At 31.5% G+C, this 24154-nt stretch overlaps 2 protein-coding genes across 5 annotated transcripts in view; both read right to left on the bottom strand.

Annotated features, from left to right (window-relative positions):
• LOC130446673 (solute carrier family 46 member 3-like) overlaps positions 1 to 605 on the bottom strand; it is a 70206-nt gene extending 69601 nt beyond the window's left edge. Inside the window, exon 1 of the mRNA XM_056783051.1 lies at positions 521 to 605. The gene's annotated coding sequence lies outside the window, so the exon portion shown is untranslated. The remainder of the gene's footprint in view (positions 1 to 520) is intronic.
• Positions 606 to 7720: 7115 nt separating this feature from the next.
• Positions 7721 to 24154, bottom strand: part of LOC130446765 (MATH and LRR domain-containing protein PFE0570w-like) — a 32182-nt gene continuing 15748 nt past the window's right edge. The window contains exons 5-11 of one of the 4 annotated variants that reach the window (XM_056783201.1): positions 23474 to 23566; positions 20491 to 20815; positions 20204 to 20413; positions 17343 to 17635; positions 14320 to 14471; positions 10503 to 10593; positions 7721 to 8150 (exon numbers count right to left, since the gene is read on the bottom strand). In XM_056783201.1, coding sequence (XP_056639179.1) covers positions 8074 to 8150; positions 10503 to 10593; positions 14320 to 14471; positions 17343 to 17635; positions 20204 to 20413; positions 20491 to 20815; positions 23474 to 23566 — 1241 coding nt within the window. In that variant the 3' untranslated portion in view covers positions 7721 to 8073. Of the gene's footprint in view, positions 8151 to 10501; positions 10594 to 14315; positions 14472 to 17342; positions 17636 to 20203; positions 20414 to 20490; positions 20816 to 23473; positions 23567 to 24154 lie in introns of those variants that run through there. The other 3 variants (XM_056783202.1, XR_008910182.1, XM_056783204.1) reach the window with 3 other exon arrangements.

The raw sequence follows: 24154 nt of genomic DNA, 5'->3' as shown, positions 1-24154 counted from the left end.
TACACAGTTGCGATTCCTACACTGAATTCAAATATTTTTATGTGCTGGTAATATAGCTGTCTAATTTCATTTTTACTTTATTAGACTTTAAAAATATCGATTAATAGACATCTCATACACCAATTAATGCCTATACCTATACCAAACTAAATATACTAAGCCTATACCTATAGTTACGATATTAAAAAACAACTTAAAGAAACTTAGTGAAAATAGTAAATCAGAATTTCATGTAATGATACAATAAATTATTTTCCATTCATTTCTTTATAATTTGGAAAGAAATTAGGCCCCAGTTATCAGAAACATTCGAATTAGCCTCTCAATACTTTGTTTTGATTATTATGACAAGATGATAAAATAGTTTATTCAAATCAACGCTCATTGCCATAGCTGTAATAAAAGTACTTTGTTCTGATAGTTGATTAAAAAAGTTACTAAATAAAAAGTGTACCTCGTATAACGGTATTATCCAATAAATATTAATATCGACAATCATGTATATTTAAAAATTACTTACCTTGATAAGTCTTGTTTCTTTTTCAGGCTGGAGGCTTTGTTTTGACAAAAATATTCAAAGGTCAGGGCTATATGCTCAACAACACACTTAAGATGAACTTGTATTCGTTATCTCGAAACAAAACAGTTAAATCATCACGCAATAACTGAATTGCTATTACATAGACTACACGCGGATTTCACACACTTGTACTTTCAAAGAATTATTATATTGTTAATTAAAAAACGAACTTGTAAAGGTTATAGCAGAGTACGATCAGTGGGTCAAATACTGATAAAGTCTGTTACATTCACCATTACTGTTGTCTCAAATTCTCCTGAAATTCATTTGGGTTATTATCGTATTTTTCCATATTTATGAGAAACTAACAAGCGAATCATTTTCGCAATCACGATTCGGGTTTTTTAATAAATTCTGAAACTTTCAACTCACTTCAACATAATACCTAGAAATGACAATTTTTATTACATTTTTCTTAGAGTTATTTAATGATTTAATATTTTAGACATACAATGTGTCCCCGGATATGTGAAACGACTCTTGTAAGGGATAAAGTTTTGAAAAATTCCTATTTTTCTGTAAATTAGTATCTTTTATATGGCAAATATGGCAAAAAGTTGTTGGAAATAGTTGTTTAGATTCAATATTTACATCACCATCTAGGTCCATATATCAAATTTCGGAATAAGTTACCAAATGTAATTTTATATTATTACTTTTTACTGCAAGTTAAACACAAATTAGTGATAATTGAATAAAACTCAGAATAAATGTTAAGCTCCACTAATTCACTAATTCCGCTCTAATATTTATGGATTTCTTAATACATTTTTTTCTAGTTATTCATCAAACTGGACGAGTTTTTTCTGTTTTTCCTTTCCCATACAAAAAATCTATTATGTAAGGCCAAAAAAAATGAGTGTCGAATAATCAAAGGACATCAATATTGTATGCTAAATTAACACTTGTTCAGTAAAGACAAGTTCGATGATTTATTTCTCGTATGATATTCTACATCAAATATTCACTGTTTTTAAAGACTGCAACTGCCTTGTTTTGTCACCTTCTTCTGGAGTATGACAAACTTTGAATTTATATAGATGAAACCTGTTTGCTTTATAAAGTTTACTGTAAATATTTACTTATGTTTCTAGTTTTGCTTCAATTTTAAAACATATTGGTGTAATTGGTGTAATTAAGAAAGCTCCCGGCTCTAGGAAATCTCTTGATTAAACTCCAAGCAGTACTTTTCTTCATTGTAGTATTTGGATATTTTTTAATGAATAAAGCAATAACCATATTGTGTCCCAGAAAGAAGAATCATGTTTAGACTTCATTCGATTCCTCTACGGATGCTTTAAATACTAGTACTCTTAAGTCTACGGATGTTGATAGATAGATAGATGTCAATAGAATGGACGACGATCGACTGGCGAAAATCGCAAAGGAAGAGAGACCCAATACAAGTAGACCGTCTGGAAGACCACCAAAGCGCTGGTATGAGAGCTGGTCCTCGGAGTCACAACTTAGGCTGCCTCTTTGAAAACACAAGACATAGTTTTAAAATAAGAAGAAGAAGAAGACGTTGATAAGTAATTTCAAGGGCAGGGCGTGCCTAGAGAAAGACAGTATCGCCATCTCTTAGCAGCAAGCGGAAATATCCTACTTTTTTTCGAGAACGATAGAATCTTCCAAGCGCTTCGAGTCTAGACTAGAATCTTCCTTATCTATATAAAACGAGTGCGTCAGCGTAACGTGAGTCAGATGAGTCGACTAATCGAAGTGATATGGTTGGATAAGGATTTTAATTGTACTGCGAAATAGTGATTGTGAAGGTATTGTGTATTTGTTTGTGTCGTGCGCGGTGCGATATCTATTGTAATTGTTGTGTCGACCTCCATAATTTTTAAGATTATGGCATAATGTCACAAAAGCGTAAAGTTGATGGTCAGTGCAGAACTTTCCAGTCTAAATGAAAAATTGCATATTTTTTCATAGAATGGAAAGGTAAACCACTGTGTTTGATTTGTAATCGAACAGTTGCTTGTTATAAGGACACTATGATACGAATCATAAGTCAAAATTCGATTATTACACTGAAAAAATAAGAATCGACACATTGTCATATTTAAATTATAAACTTCAAGGTCAACAATCGATGTTTACTATAGCTAATACAGAGAGCGAAGTCAATAATTCAAAATATTTCGCTTTCAAAAAACACGAATAAATTATTTATCTCAAAATTTGGATCTTCAACTTAAGGAGAAAATTAAGGAATTTACAAACTTTTCACTGGCTGTTGAAAAGAGCACTGATACTGTTGATACAGCTCAAGTTGCTGTTTTTATACGAGGCATTAACAGTAACTTTGAAATATCTGAAGAACTATTAAAGTACGTTCCATTGACAAATACTACAACAACAAATGATATTGTAACTGAATTAAAACATTAGGGAATTTTGTGGGCTTTCACTGTATAATTCATCAGGAATCATTGAGATCCAAACATTTAAAAATGGACCATGTAATGCAACCTATAATTAAAATTGTATATTTTATAAGGAGCAGAGGACTAAATCACCGACAATTCAGACAATTTTTACAAGATTTGGACGAAAAGTTTTCTGACGCCCTTTATTTCACAAAAGTTCGGTGGCTCAGTCGAGGAGTAGTTTTAGAAAGATTTTTTACATTACGTGACCCTATTCAAGCTTTCATGCTAGAATAAGGCAAACCAATTGATTATGACAATGACTGGTGGATTGATTGTGACTTTTTGGTAGATCTGAATAAACACTTGAATGATCTGATTATAAGGTTACAGGGTAAAAATCTGATTGTCACTTAAATATATTCATTTATTCAAACTTTGAAACAAAGTTGAAAGGTAAAAAATCATACTTTGGACCATTTCCCTCATTTAAAATCTTTTGGCCCAGTGAACCAAAAAAAAATTGGATGAATACTCTCAACTTCTACAAAATTTGAATACGGAATTCAACAATCGTTTCCAAGACTTTCACAAAATGAAAGAAAAGGAATTCCAACTTTCAGCAATCCATTCAATTTTGAAGCTTCACAGGCACCAGTTTATTTGCAAATAGAGTTGATAGATCTTCAATGGCACCTATTTATGTGAGCAGATGTTTTCTGTCATGAAAATAAATAAGAACAAACATGGCACAAGACTTACGAATGAACATTTCCAATCAATTCTTTGAATAACTACAACGTATATGATACCTGACATCAATGAGCTTGTCAAAAGCAAGAGAAGTCAGGTATCTGGATCCTCGAGCTCAACATAATTACCTACCATCTTTTACGACTTTGATATGAATCTGGCCCACCTACGAATTTAAAATTTAATATATGGCCCTCTGCAAAATAGAGTTTGACACCTCTGGTGTAGGCGAAGGGCCAATGAGCGATTGTGACGAAATGTATGTAGAATACAAATATACATTAAATTTTTCTACAGTAAGAATAGTATATGTATGTATGTGGGGTTTGAACACGAATGCATCCTCTCCAGATTAATTTTAGAAGTATTTACAACCTAAAAATCTTTTACCAATTTTTTACACGCTTAAAATAGTGTGAATTGGAGAATACATGAACGGCAGACTATATAATATATAATATAATATATAATATAATATATAATACGTTCGTTCGTTCGTTTGTCACAATTTCAAACTCACCTGGCAGGTACTTGCAACCGTGAGAATATTCTGCCAATTTTTTCATGGATTCCAGATAATATAAATTAAAACATATGTCAACGGCAGACGAGTGAAACAATATTTAAAAAAAAAATACATTTATAAAAATAAAGGGGGTATTCTTGCAACCGCGCTACCCCAGACAGAAGTACGTTTTGATACTTAACTATAATTAAATCAATCATACAAAAAAATGGAGCTTTGTGGCGAGTACCTTGGTCAAGGTGGTGACCAGCTCTCGACTATATATCGTGTGTACACGTATTTTTGTTAAAACATCGCTTAATGCTGGTGGCTGGATGATTTAATCGGTAATCTTCTGCAATTTCCATTTTCTTTACTTCTTTAATCGTATGATTAACTTAAAAAACAACCGCTTAGCATCACTTATTTTAAAAAATCGCTTCCTTTATCTGTGCCCATACCAGTTCAATCCAGTTTAGTTGACAATGATTTTGTTTTCTGATTATCTGATATGGTTATCTTAGATGTGGTTATCTAATAACCGCCATACCATGATTTTTTGCAATTTCATCAATTTCATATTTTCTGAATTTTTCTTTATGGAAATGACACAAAAAATTCTCACAAAATGGGGTTGGGTTGGAACTTGATAGAATTTTGAAAATATTTTTGAACCACTTGGTTTTGGGAAATATTTCTGAAAGTTTCGAGTGATAACTTGCATTATCCATTACTATTATACAGTTTTGAGGAAAGAGATCTTTAATTCGTTCGAACCATTCTATAAAGACATTAGGATTCATGTTCTCATGGTAATCACCGGAAAGAGTATATTAAAAAATAAAAAATCAATAAAACACCTTTAACAAAATCGTTTGAACTGGCGATATGTACTTTCATCAATCTGCACCCCTTTTCTGTTGATAGATTTAAATTAAATCACTAGATAAATTATTTAAAAAAAGCTTGTCTCCGACCCTTCACAAAATTGATTTTGTTCTACGTCCCTCAGTGATTCAACTAAAATATATTTCTTCTTTTTATTTTCTTTATAGTTCTTAGGTAATTTTCTCTCTATACTACAATAATGCTTCTTTCTATCAAAATAAAATTCCTAGAATGCTTTTTCCATTGAAAACCTATGTTAAAAGTTACTATAATGTGCTTCGACTTTTTACACGGTAATCTTTATAATCTCAAAAGATATTTTTATGTCACGATTTCTTTTTTGAAATTCCGATTTTCCTGTAGCTTTCCATTTCTCTTCTTTAATTATTATGTAAGTCGTAGATTTTCCCAATATTAAGTTGATTGATCGTTTGAATGCAAAAATTAAAGAGAAACGGACTCATATGTCGAAGAAAAAAACCAAGACAATGCAGGCATTCACAAGTCGAAGACAATGATAATTAGATTGAACGAATAACACTTCGAATTGCCTCCTCATCCACCGTATAGTCCAGATCCGGTCCCCAGTGACTACAGGCTATTCGCTGATCTCAAAAAAATTATTACCAAATGAAGAAGCAATTGCCTATTTTAAGGCAAGACAATTCTTTCTACAAGCACGACATCGAGAAGTTAGAGAAGCGGTAATGATTGTATTCCTCTTGAAGGGGATTAGATTGATGAATAAAATGGATTGTTGGAAAAAATTAGTTAGTCACACGACTCATTGAGTGATGTGTCATCTATTTAAATTAAATTTTCGCTCTCATGAACTTCTTACCGTAAAAAAAGAATTCCAATGGAGAAAAACCACCAATAAACTAAAGAGTGTAAGGAAAAGGTCCTGTGTCCATATTTAAACTATTCACACATCACACACACATTGTTACAGAAATACTTAAATCTTATCAACGATATATGTACTTAAGTATAAATTATCTATTAGTAATCCAACAATGTCGAACCTCTATTGTTTCTAAATTCACAAACCAGGGAGGGCAATAAGACTTAATGTTCCATCAATGTGTACACCTAGTTATAATATTTCCAGATGATTTTCGAAGGTGTTTGAAAACCTACCCTTCAAATCAGAGTTTTCCAAAGAATAATTCGTTAGAATTCATTAACAAAATGGAGAATACGGATATAAAAGATGGGGAAATTTCATTCTTCTTCTATGTAAGTTCATTAATATCCAGTGTGCCGATCCCGCAGACCTTGGAGTACCTTGACGACTTACTGAACTGTAGTAATTAGGAGCTGATATAATACAAAAATATTATCCTCGTTTATGGCTGAACTATTCATGAATCCCTTTAAAAAGCAGATTAATCAAGAGTTTCAGTATTTGTCAAGGCATGGTACAAGTATGTAGACGATAGTTACTCTATATTTGATATAAAAAACCAAATATAGATTTCATTTGAGGACTCATTTCAAAATGTCTATTCATAAAGTTCACTAATTAAATGGAAAATAATGGACAATGGCCACTTTCAGATAACTAAGATATTAAGAAAAGTGACAGGATAGAATTTGATGTATTTAGAATAAACACCGATACGTGCATCTCGGATTTTCATTGCATCGAACATAACATGGTATAGAGTGGATTTGAAATTGGTTTATGTCCAAGCAATATATTAAAACATTTCTTGGATAACCTTAAGAGTGAAAATACCTGATTTGGAAAAGAGAGGTATGCAGGAAATTGGATGTAATGATTGTGACATGTATATTGAGACAATTTTGTATAAATTGGTAGGTCCAGTTAACACCCTCGACGTGTAGTATTTACACTGGTGAACTATACGGTATCCTTCAAGCTTTCAAATTTATCTCTCCTCTCTCTCACAATCCCCTGACAACTTCTTAGGAATGTAAGACATAGTTCAGCCGCAATATAAAATGTATGTTCCATTTCGTAGCGTGGAACCACCACAACGCACTAGAGACCAAACAGTGGTCAAAACAATTGATTTCTCCGGGTGAATCGGTATAAAAGATGGGTTTGCCGGCCAATAAAGTTAAAAAGGCGGTTTTTTGAAATTCACGCACTATAATCTAAATTGATTATTTTCAAAACTGTATCCATGTTGGATATTATACCAATTTGTTGGGGGATTTAAATAGGATTTGAAAAAGTGATGTACGCATTTCTTTTGCACCAGAGTAATGACAAAAAATCATTAATTGGGCTACAAATTGTTTCTCATTCTCCGAATTTGGCGCTAAGTGACTACTTATTTCTTCTATTTCAGAATAAATGGTTCGGAAGAAAGATATATATTTGACTCCAGAAAAGTCACAAAGAAATACCAATTTTGACGACTTTGACAAATCTGATTTTTTAGAAGGAATAAAATTAATGGAATATCGTTGATTGAAGTTAAAGAAGGTTAGAACATCATGTAAAAGCTATCTTTCGAAGTACTTGGTACTAATTACTCTGATCAAAGTCCCGATTCAAGGAGTTTTGGGGAACATGCGGGAATAAGTATAATAAAACCTGTGTTTTATATTAATAATATTAAGAAAGGGAACTAAGAAAAAAACATATATGGATATAAATGTTTATTGATAATTAAATGCGTTTTAGTACTTTATTGGCAAATTTATTAACAACTAAAAAATAGTTATACTTATACTACATTTCAAAAAAAACTACAATAAAACTCTTTTGTCAGATCTAGTAGGCTGCTGCTACAACTAAACAAACAAAACAAATAAAACTTTCATAGAATATTACTATATTATTTTTATCATTCTCTCATATACACTCTGAATGGCAAATTTACAAACAAATGTGATGATAAGAATACAAGAAATGAAAAAAAAATGAGGTACAATAGAAATTTAATGAAAACGATATTCAAAAACAGAATTGAAGATAGAATATGTATAATACACAACTATGAAACCGGCATTTTCACGCAGGCTAATAGGAGACTTTCACTGCTACTATCGTTTATTATGGAGTAGCATAAACCTGGAAATATACAAAAAATTAATTATTGATATTCTATTCTCTAATAAATGAAGTAGATCTAATATGCTAATTAACGCATTTACTGATGTGAACCTTGGTTATATAAAATATTTCTGGTAGTAGCACCCTGGCAACATTACTTATTGTAACCATGTATAGGTAACGTTACATTTCTCGAAAAAAAAAATTAAATTTACAACAAAAAATGACAAACAAATCCAAAATCTAAATTTTAAAATTTGGATTATGAGCTTGAAGAAGTACAGAAAGAAAATGAATTGAATATACATTACAAAAATTTAGATGTGCAAATAATATTGCAACAAAACATAATAAAATGTAAACAATGAGTACTGATATAAATATAAATATATATTGGAACTTCTTAAAAGTTGAATGAAATGGAAAATTTGATGGAGATTGCAGAACATTGAAGTTTGCAACAAAAAAATGTCAAAAAAGCTTCAAGTGAGTTTACTGAAGATAGATATATTTAAGACTGTTGTTTTGTTGCAAAAAGCTGGATTAAATAGAACAAATGAGTAGTGATATGAATATACTCGTAAATAATATGAATATTTTTGGACTTCTTACAAAGTTGAGTCAAATCGGAAATTTTATGGACATTACAGAAAATTGAAATTTTTTACTTAAAAATGTCAAAAAAAATATAAAGGAGAGTTTATTAAAGATAAATGTGTAATGATAAGAATATCAATTTTTTTGGATTCTCAAAAGCAGAATCAAATCGGAAATTTTATGGAAAGTATAGAAAATTGAAATTTGCAAAAAAAATGTCAAAAAACAGAAATTGCAGAAAGCTGGATTAAGTGGAAAAAATGAGTAATAATATAAGTATTTCGGACTTCTCAAAAGCTGAATGAAAAGAGAAATTTCATGGATATTATACAATAATGAAATTTGCAACAAAAAATGACAATGAAAAACAAAAGAAAATTTATTGAAGAGAAAAATACTTTTTTATTATTTACTATGTTCTGGATTACGAAATTACTAGAAAATGCATTTTTTTCTGAAATACCATATGTATAAAATTTATAAACACAAACGACCACTGTGATTTGGATAATGCAACTCTGCAGTTCTAGAAGTGTCAATCAAAAATTAATTTTGACAATTGAAAAAAATTTGAAAATGAGTAATATTATTGGTAAAATAGCTGATAGTGATGAAGAAGAATTTGTCGGGACCCCACCAGAAGTTAGTGAAATACCAAATACAGCGTCATTACGCTTATAAGTAAATCAAGAAAACTATATGCAATTCGTTATAATCGTTTTAAAGAGTGATGCTTCGATAAAAGAGTTATAAACCCTCATCACTTTGTTCTGAGTACTCAATGGTGAGAGCTTGCCTTTCTAGAAAAGAAAATATTAATATCAAAAATTACAAAAGATTAATGGCACTTATGAAACAGAACTCTGCATGTCGTAGAAATCACCTCTAAAAATTGAGTATTAAAGACACAAGAAGTAGGTTCAATATTAATTGTAAAAGTTTTATCATTAGAGGTTAGGTTGAAGAAGGATTAAATTTGATCGATATATACCGTAAATACAAGAAATTACGTCCCAGTCATATTCCACATAAACGTTTTTTTATCAATTACCGAAAAAAAGTGTACTGTCCAAGCTATTGGTGTAAACATGTTTGCTAAAATCCTGTATGAAATTGGAAAATTTCCGAATTTGGAGATTCCTGAGCTATACACAGGTTCAGACACTACACACTACTTCAGGAGATCATCCGCAACACTTCTTGCAGATACTGGAACAGATATACTAGAGCTCAAACGACACGGCGGATGGAAATCATTGACAGTAGCGGTAGGATACGTAGAACAATTACTTGCAAACAAACTCAATGTTGCAAACCAAATATTTCAAGCTGAAGAAAATGACAATGTACAGATACCAAGAGCTAGTAGCAAGAGCTACTCCACATAATTGTTGTAATAGTGTGTCTAATTAACACTGATTTGAATTGTTAGACTAGAATAATGAAGGCTGGAAACGCCATTAAAAAATAAATAAAGAAACTGGGCAAGAAGTAGGAGAAGCATTCAGAGAAACTGATAGCAAAAGATAGAAGTGGAAAAGTTGTTACAAAAAAGACCAGCACTGAAAATATTAGAGGAAACTAGAAGCAAGTTTTGGTTATCTGAATCTGAATTCAACGTCATGGTTAAAGTAATTCAACCAAAGAACAATACACCCAAGTGGTTAGAAATAGAATGATATTTTAAAACAATTAATTGCAACAAAGTTGGTGGACTAATATTTTTTTTTTAATTTCAGGAAACTAGGTAGGTAGGTTCCTTCATTTACTAACCTGTGGGTATAATAAATCGGCTCTTCTTTTTAATTCCAGTTACTTCATCTTGAAGGAAAACTCTACCACAACCTTCGATAACACAATAAAACTAAAAAAATGAAAGAAAATATATTAGAAAATAAGTAAACTGATAAAATACAATTTTAAATTAAAAAAAATTCACAACTCATAAGTTTAGTTGTGGCGAGACTTAACACCTTAGGCCACCCTGGAATTTTCAAAATTATATTCGTATTTTTTATTTTAAATGGCCCCTTAGGACCTCAAAAGTTATGTGCCAAAAGATTATGGATGGCAGAAACATTTAAGTACTCGGTTTTTGGTATTCATGATTTTCTACAACTACCACTATAAAACGTCATCGCCAAAACGCTGCACAGCCGCCATTTTAAAATAAATCGCTTCAAAAAAATTATGAGCAGTCACCGATATGTACAATAAAATCACGTTTATGTTATCTCGATTTATCTTGTAATATTGCTGAAAAGAAATCTTCCAAAAGCCTATTTGTTTCTGCCTCTGCGGTGGCCTAATGCCTTAAAAACTTTTTATAAGTAAGAAATAATTAAAGTCTGTCCTTCTTCACTGGCATCACGTTTATTGTAAATGCAAACTTCGTCATGTGCGCAAGCTCAAATAAAACATTTACTTGCTAATACTGATGGTGATATCAATATAGATATTTGCAACACAAGATTCCACGGCTTGTCACTTACAAGCTCATACATAACTTAGTTTACAAATTTTATTGTTCCTAGCCCAGTGTATCCTCATATAAGCCCTTTTTTGTCCAAATAATATTGTCTCCTTCCTTGATAAATTTCTTCTCCAACGTACAATTTCGTTTTTAGTAGTGGGCAGAATTTCTGTTCAACCTATATCATAATGCGCGTGTAAGGTTTTTTGGTTTTACAAATTACCCTTTTCCTCTAGTCTCTAGGTTAAAAAAATTAGATTATTCTTTCACTTACTCCTATTATACTAATAGTCCAAGAGCTGGCTGAAAAAAATAATGGCCTATCGAGTTACCGATTAAGTATTTTTCAAATGATACTACTCACAGTAACTATTGAAAAAATCATTTAGTGCCAGGGCAAATAAGGTGCGTAACATCGCTATATTTTTTCTACAGTACATTTTTTGGACATAAACTGTACCAATCGAGTAACCGCTTGAAACTGATTTTGAAATTTAGTTTCAAGTGAGTAGGAAATAATTATGAACAAGTATCTCGTCAAATTTGGTACTAACCCCATGACACGACACTTTTTTTTCAATTTTTTTTGTTATGTTACCGTACCTATCGAATAACCGCTTCGAACTATAATCAAATTGAAGTTCAAACATTTCTTATTAAGAAAATACATTAATGTCACTTCTATTTTAATGACAAATGACTGGAACGAAAACTTTGAAAATTCTCGCGCTTCTTCTCAAATTTTTACGCTACGAGCGGCTTCACGGCTCGCAAGTAATTGCGTTGCCGCGCTGCCGTGCTGTTTCAAAACAAAGGGGCACCGTGCTACTTGATGATATCTCTTTCGCTCTACTATGGTCGCGCAGTGCTTACTATTCCGTCCCTGGATTGCATTAGACATACAGAGCTAGCTATCCAGTCAGATTACTATTTGGTTGGAATTAAGTACTGCTACATATTTGAGAAAAAAATTAATTTTTCTTCTTCAAAGGGGAAAACAACTACTTTCCTGGCTAATGCCTCGACGAATATTGAATTACAGCCCCACCGAAGAGCGTGATGTAAACGTTTTGTCGATATTAACATCCCCAATGGCTCGCAATTGCAAGTAGAGGGTGTAACTACTGACAAGTTTCGACGTTACAACTCTTATCGGAGCAGTTTAAAACCCCTCGTTCGGACTTGAGACCTATAACCATGGTAAATGAGGTGTGCAAAATGTATCAGAATAAAGGATTTCTACTATTCACCTCTGAAATAATTTCGAAAATGTATTCCGCCGTTCTTCAATCGGCAACTACGCTAGATTTCTACCTGAACAATGGTTCGCAGTTAGAAGCGAGGATGGCGCTACTTAGCGTTAACTGGGCAATGTTTAACTACAAGTACCAAATGCGACGCTCTTTGATGTTGCCTTCAGTTCGGGTCTCAAGCCCGAAAGAGGGGTGTTAAACTGCACTGATGAGACGTAATAACATTGAAACTAGTCAGTAGTTAAGGGGGAGGCATTAACCAGGAAAATCGTTGTTTTCCCCTTTGAAGAATGCGGAATACATTTTGGAAATAATTTCAGTTAGTTATTTTAGGTCTCTTCTGTTTTGAAATTAGTTTTATTTTGATAGTTTTTAAAAGAAAGATAAATTTTGACGTTTCGACTTTTCCTTAAGTCTTTATCAAAATACGATATTGACACTGACAATTAGCTTATATATACACTGGATATCGTTTATAACAACCTCGGTTATAACGACGTATAGGTTATAGCGACCATATTTTCCGGACCCGTGATTCTACAAGCCTTAGCAACGCATTTTTGATCGGAAATAACGACCTCGGTTATAACGACTGATCGGTTATAACAACTCGTTTTGGTAAGACGCACCAAATTAAACGATCGGTTTTAGCGACGCCGTTCCTGTAATTCATAAGGAGACATTGTCTACAAAAGCCTTTATTTTTCTAGGAAACCCCTTTTGATAGAAAATCAGGTTTTAAACTGGTGAGGACTTTTCTGGGTGTTTACCAGTAATTCATAAGGAGAAAATTGCGTACAAAAATCCCTAATTTTTCTAGGAAACCTTTTTCGATCGGGTTTTGGAGTGGTGGGGACTTTTCTGACTGTTCACTCTTTGCTTATGTAGTTTAACTTTAACATTCAAAGGTGCAACTCTGTGTGGTAACTTGTGAACATCATGTTTAAAAGAAAAACTTTTACGTTGGAGGAGAAATACCTCATTTGCTCAACAGGGCGGCACAACTTTTGAAGAAATTTGTGATGTGTGACAATCAATTTTGTACTCAGAATATAAAATCTGGACTTGATGAAATTGAAAAAAAAATTTCGCGCGAGTTTTATCTAAAAAAATGTAAAAAACAAAAAGTTATTACCGATTACTTTTCAGCTCGAAATTGATTTTCCTTTTATTTATGTTAATTATTTTAAAAAATTAAGTTTTATATCATTTTCAATAAAAAATTCTATTATTATTATGTTGACAATGTGTAATTGATTTAACAAAATTCCTATTTCACATTTGCTTAATGTAGATGTCATGATCGGTTATAACGACGATCGGCTATAGCGACCAAATGTGCCTGGTCCATTGAAGGTCGTTATAAACGATATCCAGTATGTATATATATATATATATATATATATATATATATATATATACATATATATATATATATATATATATATATATATATATATATATAAACTTTGCCAGTTATATTATGAGCGATTTCTTATTGAGAGCTTGGCAATGAAACATCAAAGTGGACCAGCTTCAATATATTTTCCGTCCTCTCGAATACTTGTGTATTCTATCAACGTCAATTTGAATATTAAATTTTGAAACCTATGAATTTTAAAATTTTTTACAAGAATACGATTCAAAACCACCGAAAATCACGAAGAAATACTTATTTTTGAAATTAAAAAATAAATGGGTGTAGTTGAAAAATCAAGTTGGTGATAAATTTTTGTAATACGTTATAAAACATAAATACTATGGTTTCAATTACTTAAAAAACAATAGAAACTTTTGAATTTCTTCCCTCAAACGCGCCACTACACACACAATTAAATATTAGAACAAAAAACGACATACTTACTAAATTATTTTTTTTATTGGTGTGTTTCTTCTTAATTTCCCCTGGAGGTATTTCCACATATACCATGGAAGCACCGTTAGTATGATCCAAGGGATCTGAATACTTCAAATTGTCACAACGTTGATTAAACCTTGGATTTTGTTCAATATACTCTGAGAAATTAATTAAACATTGATGTATTAAACAATATATTGAAGGAATTAGTTAAATCGCGTTATTATTCACAGATATGGTGGAAAATATCAAGTTAACACAAAAGGGAAAACAAATAATTGGGGAACACAGCCAAAAAAATTTTATATGACATGAGAGGAAAGCTGTAACAAAGGCAAATTCTTCTTCATCAGCAGTTTGGTGAAATTCTTTTAGAGTAGAATTTTTATGGAAAAAAGAGTATTTTTAATTGAAAAACGTGTCTTTTGTGAAAAAAAATATATTGGAAAACAAACTGCACTAGTAGGGGAAAAAATCTACTTTTTATTGCAAAAATAGAGAAATTCAGGAAAATATAGAAACAATGTGACGAGAAGGCATAAAGGCGGGTTCACACGGCGTCGTAAATACTACTCGTTCTGCGCATGTCTCACAACGCTTGATTTTCACAACCGGTAATATAGGACCTCCAGTTCACACAAATTAGTGTGTGAAAGGCGTCGCCACCAGAAACGAACCGCCGCTAAGATCTAGTTGTTCATGGTAACATCAGTATATGCATTTGGAGTGTAAGTGCTCTCAAAGTCTCCATGTTGTTTAGTGTTTGGCCAGACTTTGGCACCAAATGTCAAATTCTGTTTCTAAAGATAAATTTATTTGAATGCTATCTAACTTATTAATGGCTTCTCCGATATATAATGTTGAAGCAGAATGATTCTGCAGTCGCCTCTTTTTTGGTTGAGCTGTCTGATTTAATTTTGATGGAAGTTTGAATTTTTCACCAGACTCCTTTTCGTTTAACAAATTTACTTCGACTTGGTTATTCAAAACACAACTGTCTTTGTCTTCTAATTGCTTTGATGTATTGTCATATAGAACTGGCGAACTATAAAGATTAGATAAGGTTTCAAATAATTCAATATAAATAGAAAACCTCGACTAAGGGTGTTTCTAAATTTATGAGACAAAATTCAAGAGGTCATTGCTCGTATGAAATTAAGATGGGTCTTTCTTATATGAAAATTTCCCCCAGCCCACCCTTAAAAAGTGGAGACCAAATTTGAGTTTGTATTTTGTTTTTCTAAACTTTCAGTGGTTATTTTTTCAATATTCCTGTTATATATATACAAATGGTAGAAGAAATACCCCTCAAATCTTTGAACGTATGCGACAATCCATGACATGTAGGCTATGTTCATGTATTTTGGCTAGAAGTAGCTATTTCCAGTATTTATTATGAATCGTATTACATTTTACCACTTTATTGTTTTCCACTCAATTTATTATAATTATAAATTATGGTGTTTATTCTTTTTCTCTGCAGCTTTGGGAAAAAAATTAACAATATAAAAAGGTTTTTAAATGAAACAAGGATTTTAAGTTATAATGTTTATTTTATAAAACTTCATCTTTTAAAAAAGTTTTGATTTGAAATAAAGTAAGGGTTGTTAATTTCACCCCCGTATAATGTTACAGGAATATTGAAAAAATACCGGCAGTTAGTCCTTGGCGAGTGCACGAATATTACACAGTTTCAAATTTCTAGCTTCAATGAAATTTTAGAAAAAAAATAGAAACTCATTTTAGTCACCACCTCTTAAGAGTGATATCTCGGAAAGGGGTAGGCTGAGAAAATTTTTTTTATAGAGAAGACCCATCTTAATTTCCTCCTGAATTTAGTCGCATGAATTTGGAAACACACTAAATATAAGCCAAAAGTATTGAATACACTGTTTAGGTAAACTTCAGGCTTTGAAGATGATAACATGGTTATCGAAGCACGTCACCAACAATCCCAATTACATTGCAAATGTTGGTGGCGTGACGTCACAATGTAATTGTGAGTGTTAGTCTAGAGGTATCAGGATATATAAACCGAAAGAAATAGAAGAGAGAATATAAACAAGACGATGAAAAGTACAAAGGTAATTAGGTTTACTGTTTCATGCTCATAAGTTTGGGTCACCAACGAGTGGGGTCTTGAATTATATACAGCTGCCAAAAATATGTTATTACAAACGATGATAAATAATTTATTAATTAACATAAAAGTACAAGTGAAAAAAATGTGGAGGATGGCATTTTGTGGCATTTCCGTTTGGCTTGAAAAGAAGGGCATAAGCACAACTATACCCCTTATAAAACACATTTTATATGAGACATTTGACTTGATGTTTCGGAGACCTCTTTATACCAGCACCTCTAGCCCTCATTATGATACCTAAGCCTAGCAAAAAATTTGAATGAGCTACCAATATAATACTTGGAATAACTTTTAATGAAATTATTGGATAAAAGAAAAAATCGAATGCCCCACCATTAGTTAAGATTTAGTGTAAACTTGTCGATGAATGCGTGGATGGAATAGACAATAGAAGAAGACAAACTGTATTCCACAAGCTTTCCTGATTTAGCACAAATTTTCGATAAAGTGTAACAAGAAGGATTCCTTCATTATACAAAGTGTCATCCTTCCGTTTATTCAGATCCAGTGCTGGACAAGGTCGAGGTCGAGCAACACAGACGGAACACCGAATTTGTAGCTCAATTATGACTTTTATGAAAATCGGTATATCGTATAAACTATCTAATGGTGTTGCAGATTTTCTGTTTTTGTCATATTTTTTTAGATATGAAATCATCAAGTAATATTTTCAATGCATCAACCTGAATTTATCATTTTTTTAGTAGATATGATATTGCTGAATTTACTGATACATACAGTAGTTATGCCTTACTTTTCTCCCTAGTGAAAAGTTCGTCTTTGACATATTCTAATTCACTAGCTCTATAATCGTCTATAATATATTTTTTTTAATTTCAATTCTGTATTTTCACGCGATAATAAATACTAATGTACTCAAACTTACTCAATTTGTGTGCTCCAGTTTCAGAATGTACCTCAATGTATTTCTCATCTATCCCGTCAATGTCATTTGTGTCATTAGTAACGTTCTCCGCCTCCTTAACAAGTGATTTAGTTCTTTTTTTGGGTCCAACTTTTCTTTTTATTTTGGTTTTAGATATTCGGCCGGTTTTTATATTTTCGTCCATAGATGATCTTAGAAGAGTCGACCTACCAGAATCGGAACTGATACATTTACTGGGATTTGAGGGTTTACTATATTGATGAGAATCGTGATTTATTTCTCTGAAAATAATACTGCATATTTACGCTACTTCAGATTGACTATGATAAATATATTTCATGTTAAAATTTGTACACTTTTGTTCACTGAAAAAGCGTACACTTATATTTTGCCTGCGTAAAAGTTCCTACATAATGTCACTGTTATTGTCAGGTAATTCAATAATTAATTTGAGTTCAGATCTTCAGTAAACTGAAATTCAGAGAGTTGCCATTATCGCCAAATGTGAAGATGGCTGGACAGAAAAGGTTAATAATTATGGTATATTGAAAACATAGCAGCAAATTAATGAAGTAAATTTAGATAGCTGAAAAATTGTCCCAAGACTTGTACTCTATTTCAATGAACACAAGTGTAAACCTTGTAACGTTAATAACAAACGAACCATCATATTTATCCAGATTATTTTGGAAGAGACTTTCGTGGGAGCATATTGAATATAATTAGTGATGGGTACAAATAGAATTGATGAAAATTAATAGTATTTGTTCAATGGAAAGCAAAGGGAAGACATGACAATAGCAAGCTCAGTCTGTGACTACTACTACACAGTTATTTGATTTGTTACATACAGTGTGTTCTTTAATTACCGTATCATGCTAATATTTCGATTTCTGGTTGTTCAAATGGTTCAGGCCAACTGTATAAGGCTATTGTCAGATGCCATTCAAAGTGTTACCAACTGCATTTATTATTGTAGGAAATATTTAATTTCTCAACAAATACGTGGGTTGCTACTTAAGTTTTGAAATATGGCAACACTAATATGAATTTGTCAAATCTGATATTGAAACATTCTTGATTAAGAAATGTAATTAAATCGTGACCATTTTCGCTCGACTTTTGGTGATGAAGCACCATTTCGAGCTACCGTATTTCGCTTGTTGTGCCAGAAAACATCGATGCTGTGCGTAAATTGATATTGCAAGATCGTCATGTGAGATTGGGACATATTTGAGGATTAGTTCCACTCGCATATATTAAGATTTGTTTGCGTTGCAATAATCGACTATATGGGGCTTTCAAGTCGCGCCAAATTCAACAAAAGTTTTTCGCGCACGAAGCACAAGCACAAATCGTCGCCTGTTTTAACGGAATAACTGGACATGTCGCCACCGTTCCATTAAAGCAACGTAGAACGATCAATTTGGAATTTTCAATTATTGGTTCTATCTAAAAAAGTATTGTAATCATTTGGAACTTCTATTTCTTATTTCTATCTGATCTATAGATCATATAAATAAGCAAATTGTCAGTGTCAATATCATATTTTGATAAAAACTTATCTTTCTTTTAAAAACTATAAAAAAACTAATTCTAAAACAGAAGAGACCTAAAATCAAGAACATTTAGATGCATTAATATACTCGTATATATATATATATATATATATATATATATATATATATATAATTTATGTTTTTATTTGATTGACCATAACAGCAAGAATAGTTCATTGAATCATCATCATACATATTCATTGGGAACACTACAAAAAATTGTCTGAAGCCATTCCTACTGGAGCAACCTACGGGGCTGAGACAGGCGAAGACTCTCCTGGGAAACTATAACCAGAGAAGATCTAATGAGTGTATCAACATAAGTAAAAATGATCTACAAAAGGTAACAGAAGTCCTATCGGGGCACTGGCGCCTCAATGGACATCTAAAAACGTTAGACATATTACAGAACTCCAGACCACTACACCTGGAAGCCTATGAAATAGAAGACGAAGATTTCTGGCAACTACAACCATCCCACAGTCTGGACTCTCTAAAAGGAGTGGGATTAACAGATCAGCTGTAAAAAATGTTTTCCAGTAACGCAGCAAGGAATGAGGAAACACTTGATCTTTCAAGTCATGGTGTATAGACACCCTAATTTCTACATACATATATATTGCTCCATGAATTCATTAGATAAACCGTTTGGATGGAAGGTATCTAAATAATCGAATGAAAATGTTCGCGGTTAGATAGTACTCAACATCCAAGCTTTATTTTGAGCATTTGTCAGAAGTGGATTCATCAGCAGACTGAGCAGGCAACACCCTGAGGCGAAAAATTTTGTATAAAAATATTTTAATTTATTTTAATTCTGCTAACATATTGAAAAAAAATATTATCTACAAAGTGAACACAAGTTTTGAAATTTTTACAGAAAAAGTAATGAAGATGGATATTACTAAGTTGGAATTTTTGGAACTGTTAGTGCTATTCATACTGAGCACACTGTTTACACTACCACTACATGAAAACTCACAACTACACTGTCTGACGCGCGTTTCATACACTGAGTTTACCTTCAGCGGCAAAAGATGAATAACCTACAGGCGGCAAAAGATAAATAACCTACAAGTGGAAAAATATGAATAACCTACAGACGAGAAATCTATAAATCTACCACTGGCGTTTATAAAAATAGTTCAAGTTCAAGCACAACAGAGGATGCAACTATTTTGAATGAATTTTTGTTATGAAAAATAGTGAAATTGAAATTTTTACATTCCAATGGCGCATATCCATATTTATTATCACCTCGTATTTATTATAAGACAAAATGGAAATTAAAAATATATTTACCCATGATTTGGTATAATTTCAAGTCTTTCTGCTTCTTTATTAATATTAACTCTAGAATCTGATATTGTAGTTTCGTCCCTTTCAATTATTTGAGAATAATGCATCATGGATGGATTTGTTTCAGCTAAATCATTTGCTAGAGATCTATTAATGCCGTTTTGTCTCTGTCCAGTATTGTTTTCGGTAGGTTCTGTAGTGTTCACGGTAGTACTGCAAACAAAAAAGGTTTTGATTAAAAGAAAGCTACATTATTTATAAGACACATCTAAAATGTAGCAAATACTAACTTATGAACAGGTGTAGGTTGTGTTTGATTTACTTCAGGTTCGGTACCACCTGGATAATCATCTTGTTTCTTTTTTTTTGCTTTTGTATCAAGACTTCCGTTAGCAGAACTCTTTTTATTTTTGCGATTATGTTTGTTGGAGTGATTAATGTCTTTCTCAGGTGTCGAAGAAACTCGATTACAAGATCTTGTCCTCATTTTTTCTTTTGAACTGGCTCTTCCATCAACTTTGGTTCGACGACTATGTTCTCCCTTATGATTTGACTGCAAGATTGAAGAGGTCGTTAAAGTCGAAATGCTCGAGTCACAAACCAATCCAGACAAAACTAGAAGATATGGAAATATTTTAGTGAATTCCAAAGTTATAATGGTATGGCTAGAACATTATTTCATAATCTTTATTTTCATCATAATTGATAATTTTTTAATCTCTCATTTATTGCCAGGAACATCAAGCATATCACGCTTCTTTTTTTGGTATTTTAGATTTTAAACTACTGAAATATTTTTATAATGTATTATGTCTTTTATTATTCTAATTTCATATTTATTCAAAAAATTTAAAAACTTTCGAGTTTGAGTTAATTGAAACAATAAAAAAACTTTATTAACAGACCATGAATACGTATGAATTTGGTTTAAATAAAAAAACTTTGAATGGATAACTAATACTGTTGCCACCATAATGTAGATAATTCTGAAAGGAGTTTTAGAAATATTTTGGCTCTAATAATATTCCCGAGTGGTAAAATATGAATCGTCTCTTGTAGACTCACTTTTTTAATACTTTTATTAACTACAACGTTTACCCAGAAATTCAAAAGTATACATAATTAACAATATAACGAAACTAAGACTAAAGTCAGAATGAGTTGAATAATTTTGGTCTGGTTAATATATATAAAAAATATTGATGATTCGGCATCAAGTTTTCTATTGAAAGTTGAGTCTATCTATACTCCTTTCATTTAGCTAAATAAACAAAATCGGCATTAGATATAATTTGTTTAGTCTAAGGAAAAAAATCCTGATATATTTTGTTTATTCCATCTTAAAGAGGTTCATAACTAGTAGCTTGTATCAATAATTATTAAAAAATGGAAATTTTTTAATTTTTTAGACTATTAACTTCAACTGTTTGTTTTTCCTACTAACTTGAAGATGTTTCTATTTCAAGACAACTTTGGATCATGATCCACAATAAAAAAAAACTAGAGATAAATTTTCTTTCTTATTCGTGTCTTTGATACAAAATGGTTAAATAACTTAATTCACAACTTTATAAAAACTATTTATTAACATAAAATATAAATAAATAAAGTGGTTTCAATAATCTGACTACCGTTATCGTTGGATGTCAAGACTATATAGAACACACTATGCGTGTTTATGCTCTTTTTCATACTAATATTATTGTATACAAAAGCTATAATAAATTATATTTATGTTAGTTAGAGTCACATCAATACAAAAATAAGTAATAATAATAACTTCAAGTGTCTAATGGACATATGGAATCGCATAACTACGACGTTGGTTCCCATCAGGGGACGTTCAGTTTACAATAAATCTTAACAAATATAATAGTAAGTAGAAGTTGAATGGGTAGATTTATGATTCTTCACAGTCACATTAATATGAGACAAAAATTAGGTAGTCCGAGATAATACGTTAATGAACATAAGAAAGGGACACATTGTACAACTTAATATATGGTTAACAAATCCTCCTTTTTTAAAATGTTTATATAAGGTGATCCGAGACTTGATGCAAAACATTTGGGATTGAGTAGATGATATAGAAATAATGCTGAAACAAAAAAATTTTTTTCTCATACGAGTTATAAGCCTTAAAAGTTACGAAATCAGAACTTACATTTAAGTATATTTCCTAAATTATACATTCGAATATTATAATTTTTTAATAACGTATGCACGCGTAGTGTGTTTGACGAAATAAATGATTCTACACTTCTATCTGAAGGCCAGGGGTGGATCATGTCCAATGCTTAACAATCCGTAACTTTTACAGAAACAACCTGTGCAATCTAGGAAAATTAATTTTTCAATCGATTGTTTAACAAAAAGGTTCAACATTTCTGAAGACGTCACCTCATTTGGTCGACCACTACGATGCTGGTCTTCGCGGGTCGTATGACCTCGTTTAAACTCTGATATGATAATGAAGGAACAATCTCACCCAGAGTAGAATCTAGTTTAGCTTTTATATTTGTTGAGCTAATGCCTTTCAAATAAAAGTATTTTATAACGATGACCAATTTTTTCATGTTTGCAAATTCACTGAAAACGTTTACTATTGATGACTGCCTAAAAAGTACTAAACAACGTGGCTCTTCAAACTTGAAACACATATGCTGTATAGATTGTGTACTCTAATACTCTAATTTTTTGAAAAATAGAGATTAAACTTTTTTTTCTACGGAACTCGATTCTTTCAAGTGTTAAAAAGATACTAGAATTTTTATAAAAAATTTTTTTTTACTAAAACTCTTATTAAAAAAAATATTGATATGAGTATTTTTCTTCAACATATATGATTTTAAACAGGACGTAGCAACGTGGTTTCTCTTACGTCGAGCTTCAGCGATATAATTTAATGGAATATACGAGAATGGTTGGATAAAAATCAACGAACAATAATACTTTTTAATCAGAGATTGAATACAATCCACTAAAATAGTAATCAACAATTGGCGACAATCGCACGGAGCCTTATATGGAGATAGAGTTCCGGGAAAGTAAAAACCATTTTTTTTATATCTTATTTTGTTAATAACAATTACAATTTTGTATCTGCACCAAAATCCTTCAAAAACATTTTTCTATAGCTGATTCTGAATCGAATGAGCTACCGTTCATATTTTTAGAACCTTTATCTCTATTTTTCACTTTTTTGAACCTGTTGACCGGAAAAATATCGAAAAAGTCACAGTAGATTTTTATAAGATTTCTGTTAAAACTTACATTTCTTATCTTTTTGTGATAGATTGTTAATAATGATAAGAGGAACAAATTTTCTCGAAGGTTGACGTCGTGTTCTAGTAGATCTTCTTAAACCTAAAAGTTAAATTCAAAATGAATTATTTGATTCAAATAAATTGACCTACAACTACAGAATTCATTAATTTTGAGCTTATTATGTGAATTACATATGAATGGAGTAAAATGAATATTTCTAAATACAGGTATTCTCTTTTTCAACGATTTTTTACTGTCTCAACGTGAAATTTTGTTACCAAAAAAAAAATCCCTGAAAGTTTGGGCCCTTAATACACTAGTTTACATGATTTTGATACCCCAGCTAAAAGTTGTTATTTTATTATTCATTTAGGTAGAAAATTATCCAGAAAAAATAAAAAAAATCTGTCACGTCCCTTTTTAGAAATATTTATTTTATTAACTGATATACATAATTTTGATATTAATACTAAGAAAATTAAAACAACTAATTTTTGCTTTCTTTTCATAGCTATTTGAATTATTTTCTCTTATAATAAACCAACATTACAAAATCCTTGATGTCGTGCCTCGAAAACCTCTAAATCTTGGTGAAAACGTTTCCCTTTATTCGTCACTCATACTTCCTAAGTTTTCAGGAAAAAACTCTGATGCCAATGGAAAAATTGAATTTTTAATGACATGTTT

Source organism: Diorhabda sublineata, chromosome 7 (assembly GCF_026230105.1).
Source record: "Diorhabda sublineata isolate icDioSubl1.1 chromosome 7, icDioSubl1.1, whole genome shotgun sequence".
Classification (NCBI taxonomy): domain Eukaryota; kingdom Metazoa; phylum Arthropoda; class Insecta; order Coleoptera; family Chrysomelidae; genus Diorhabda; species Diorhabda sublineata.
This window is presented reverse-complemented; position numbering and strand designations above follow the sequence as displayed.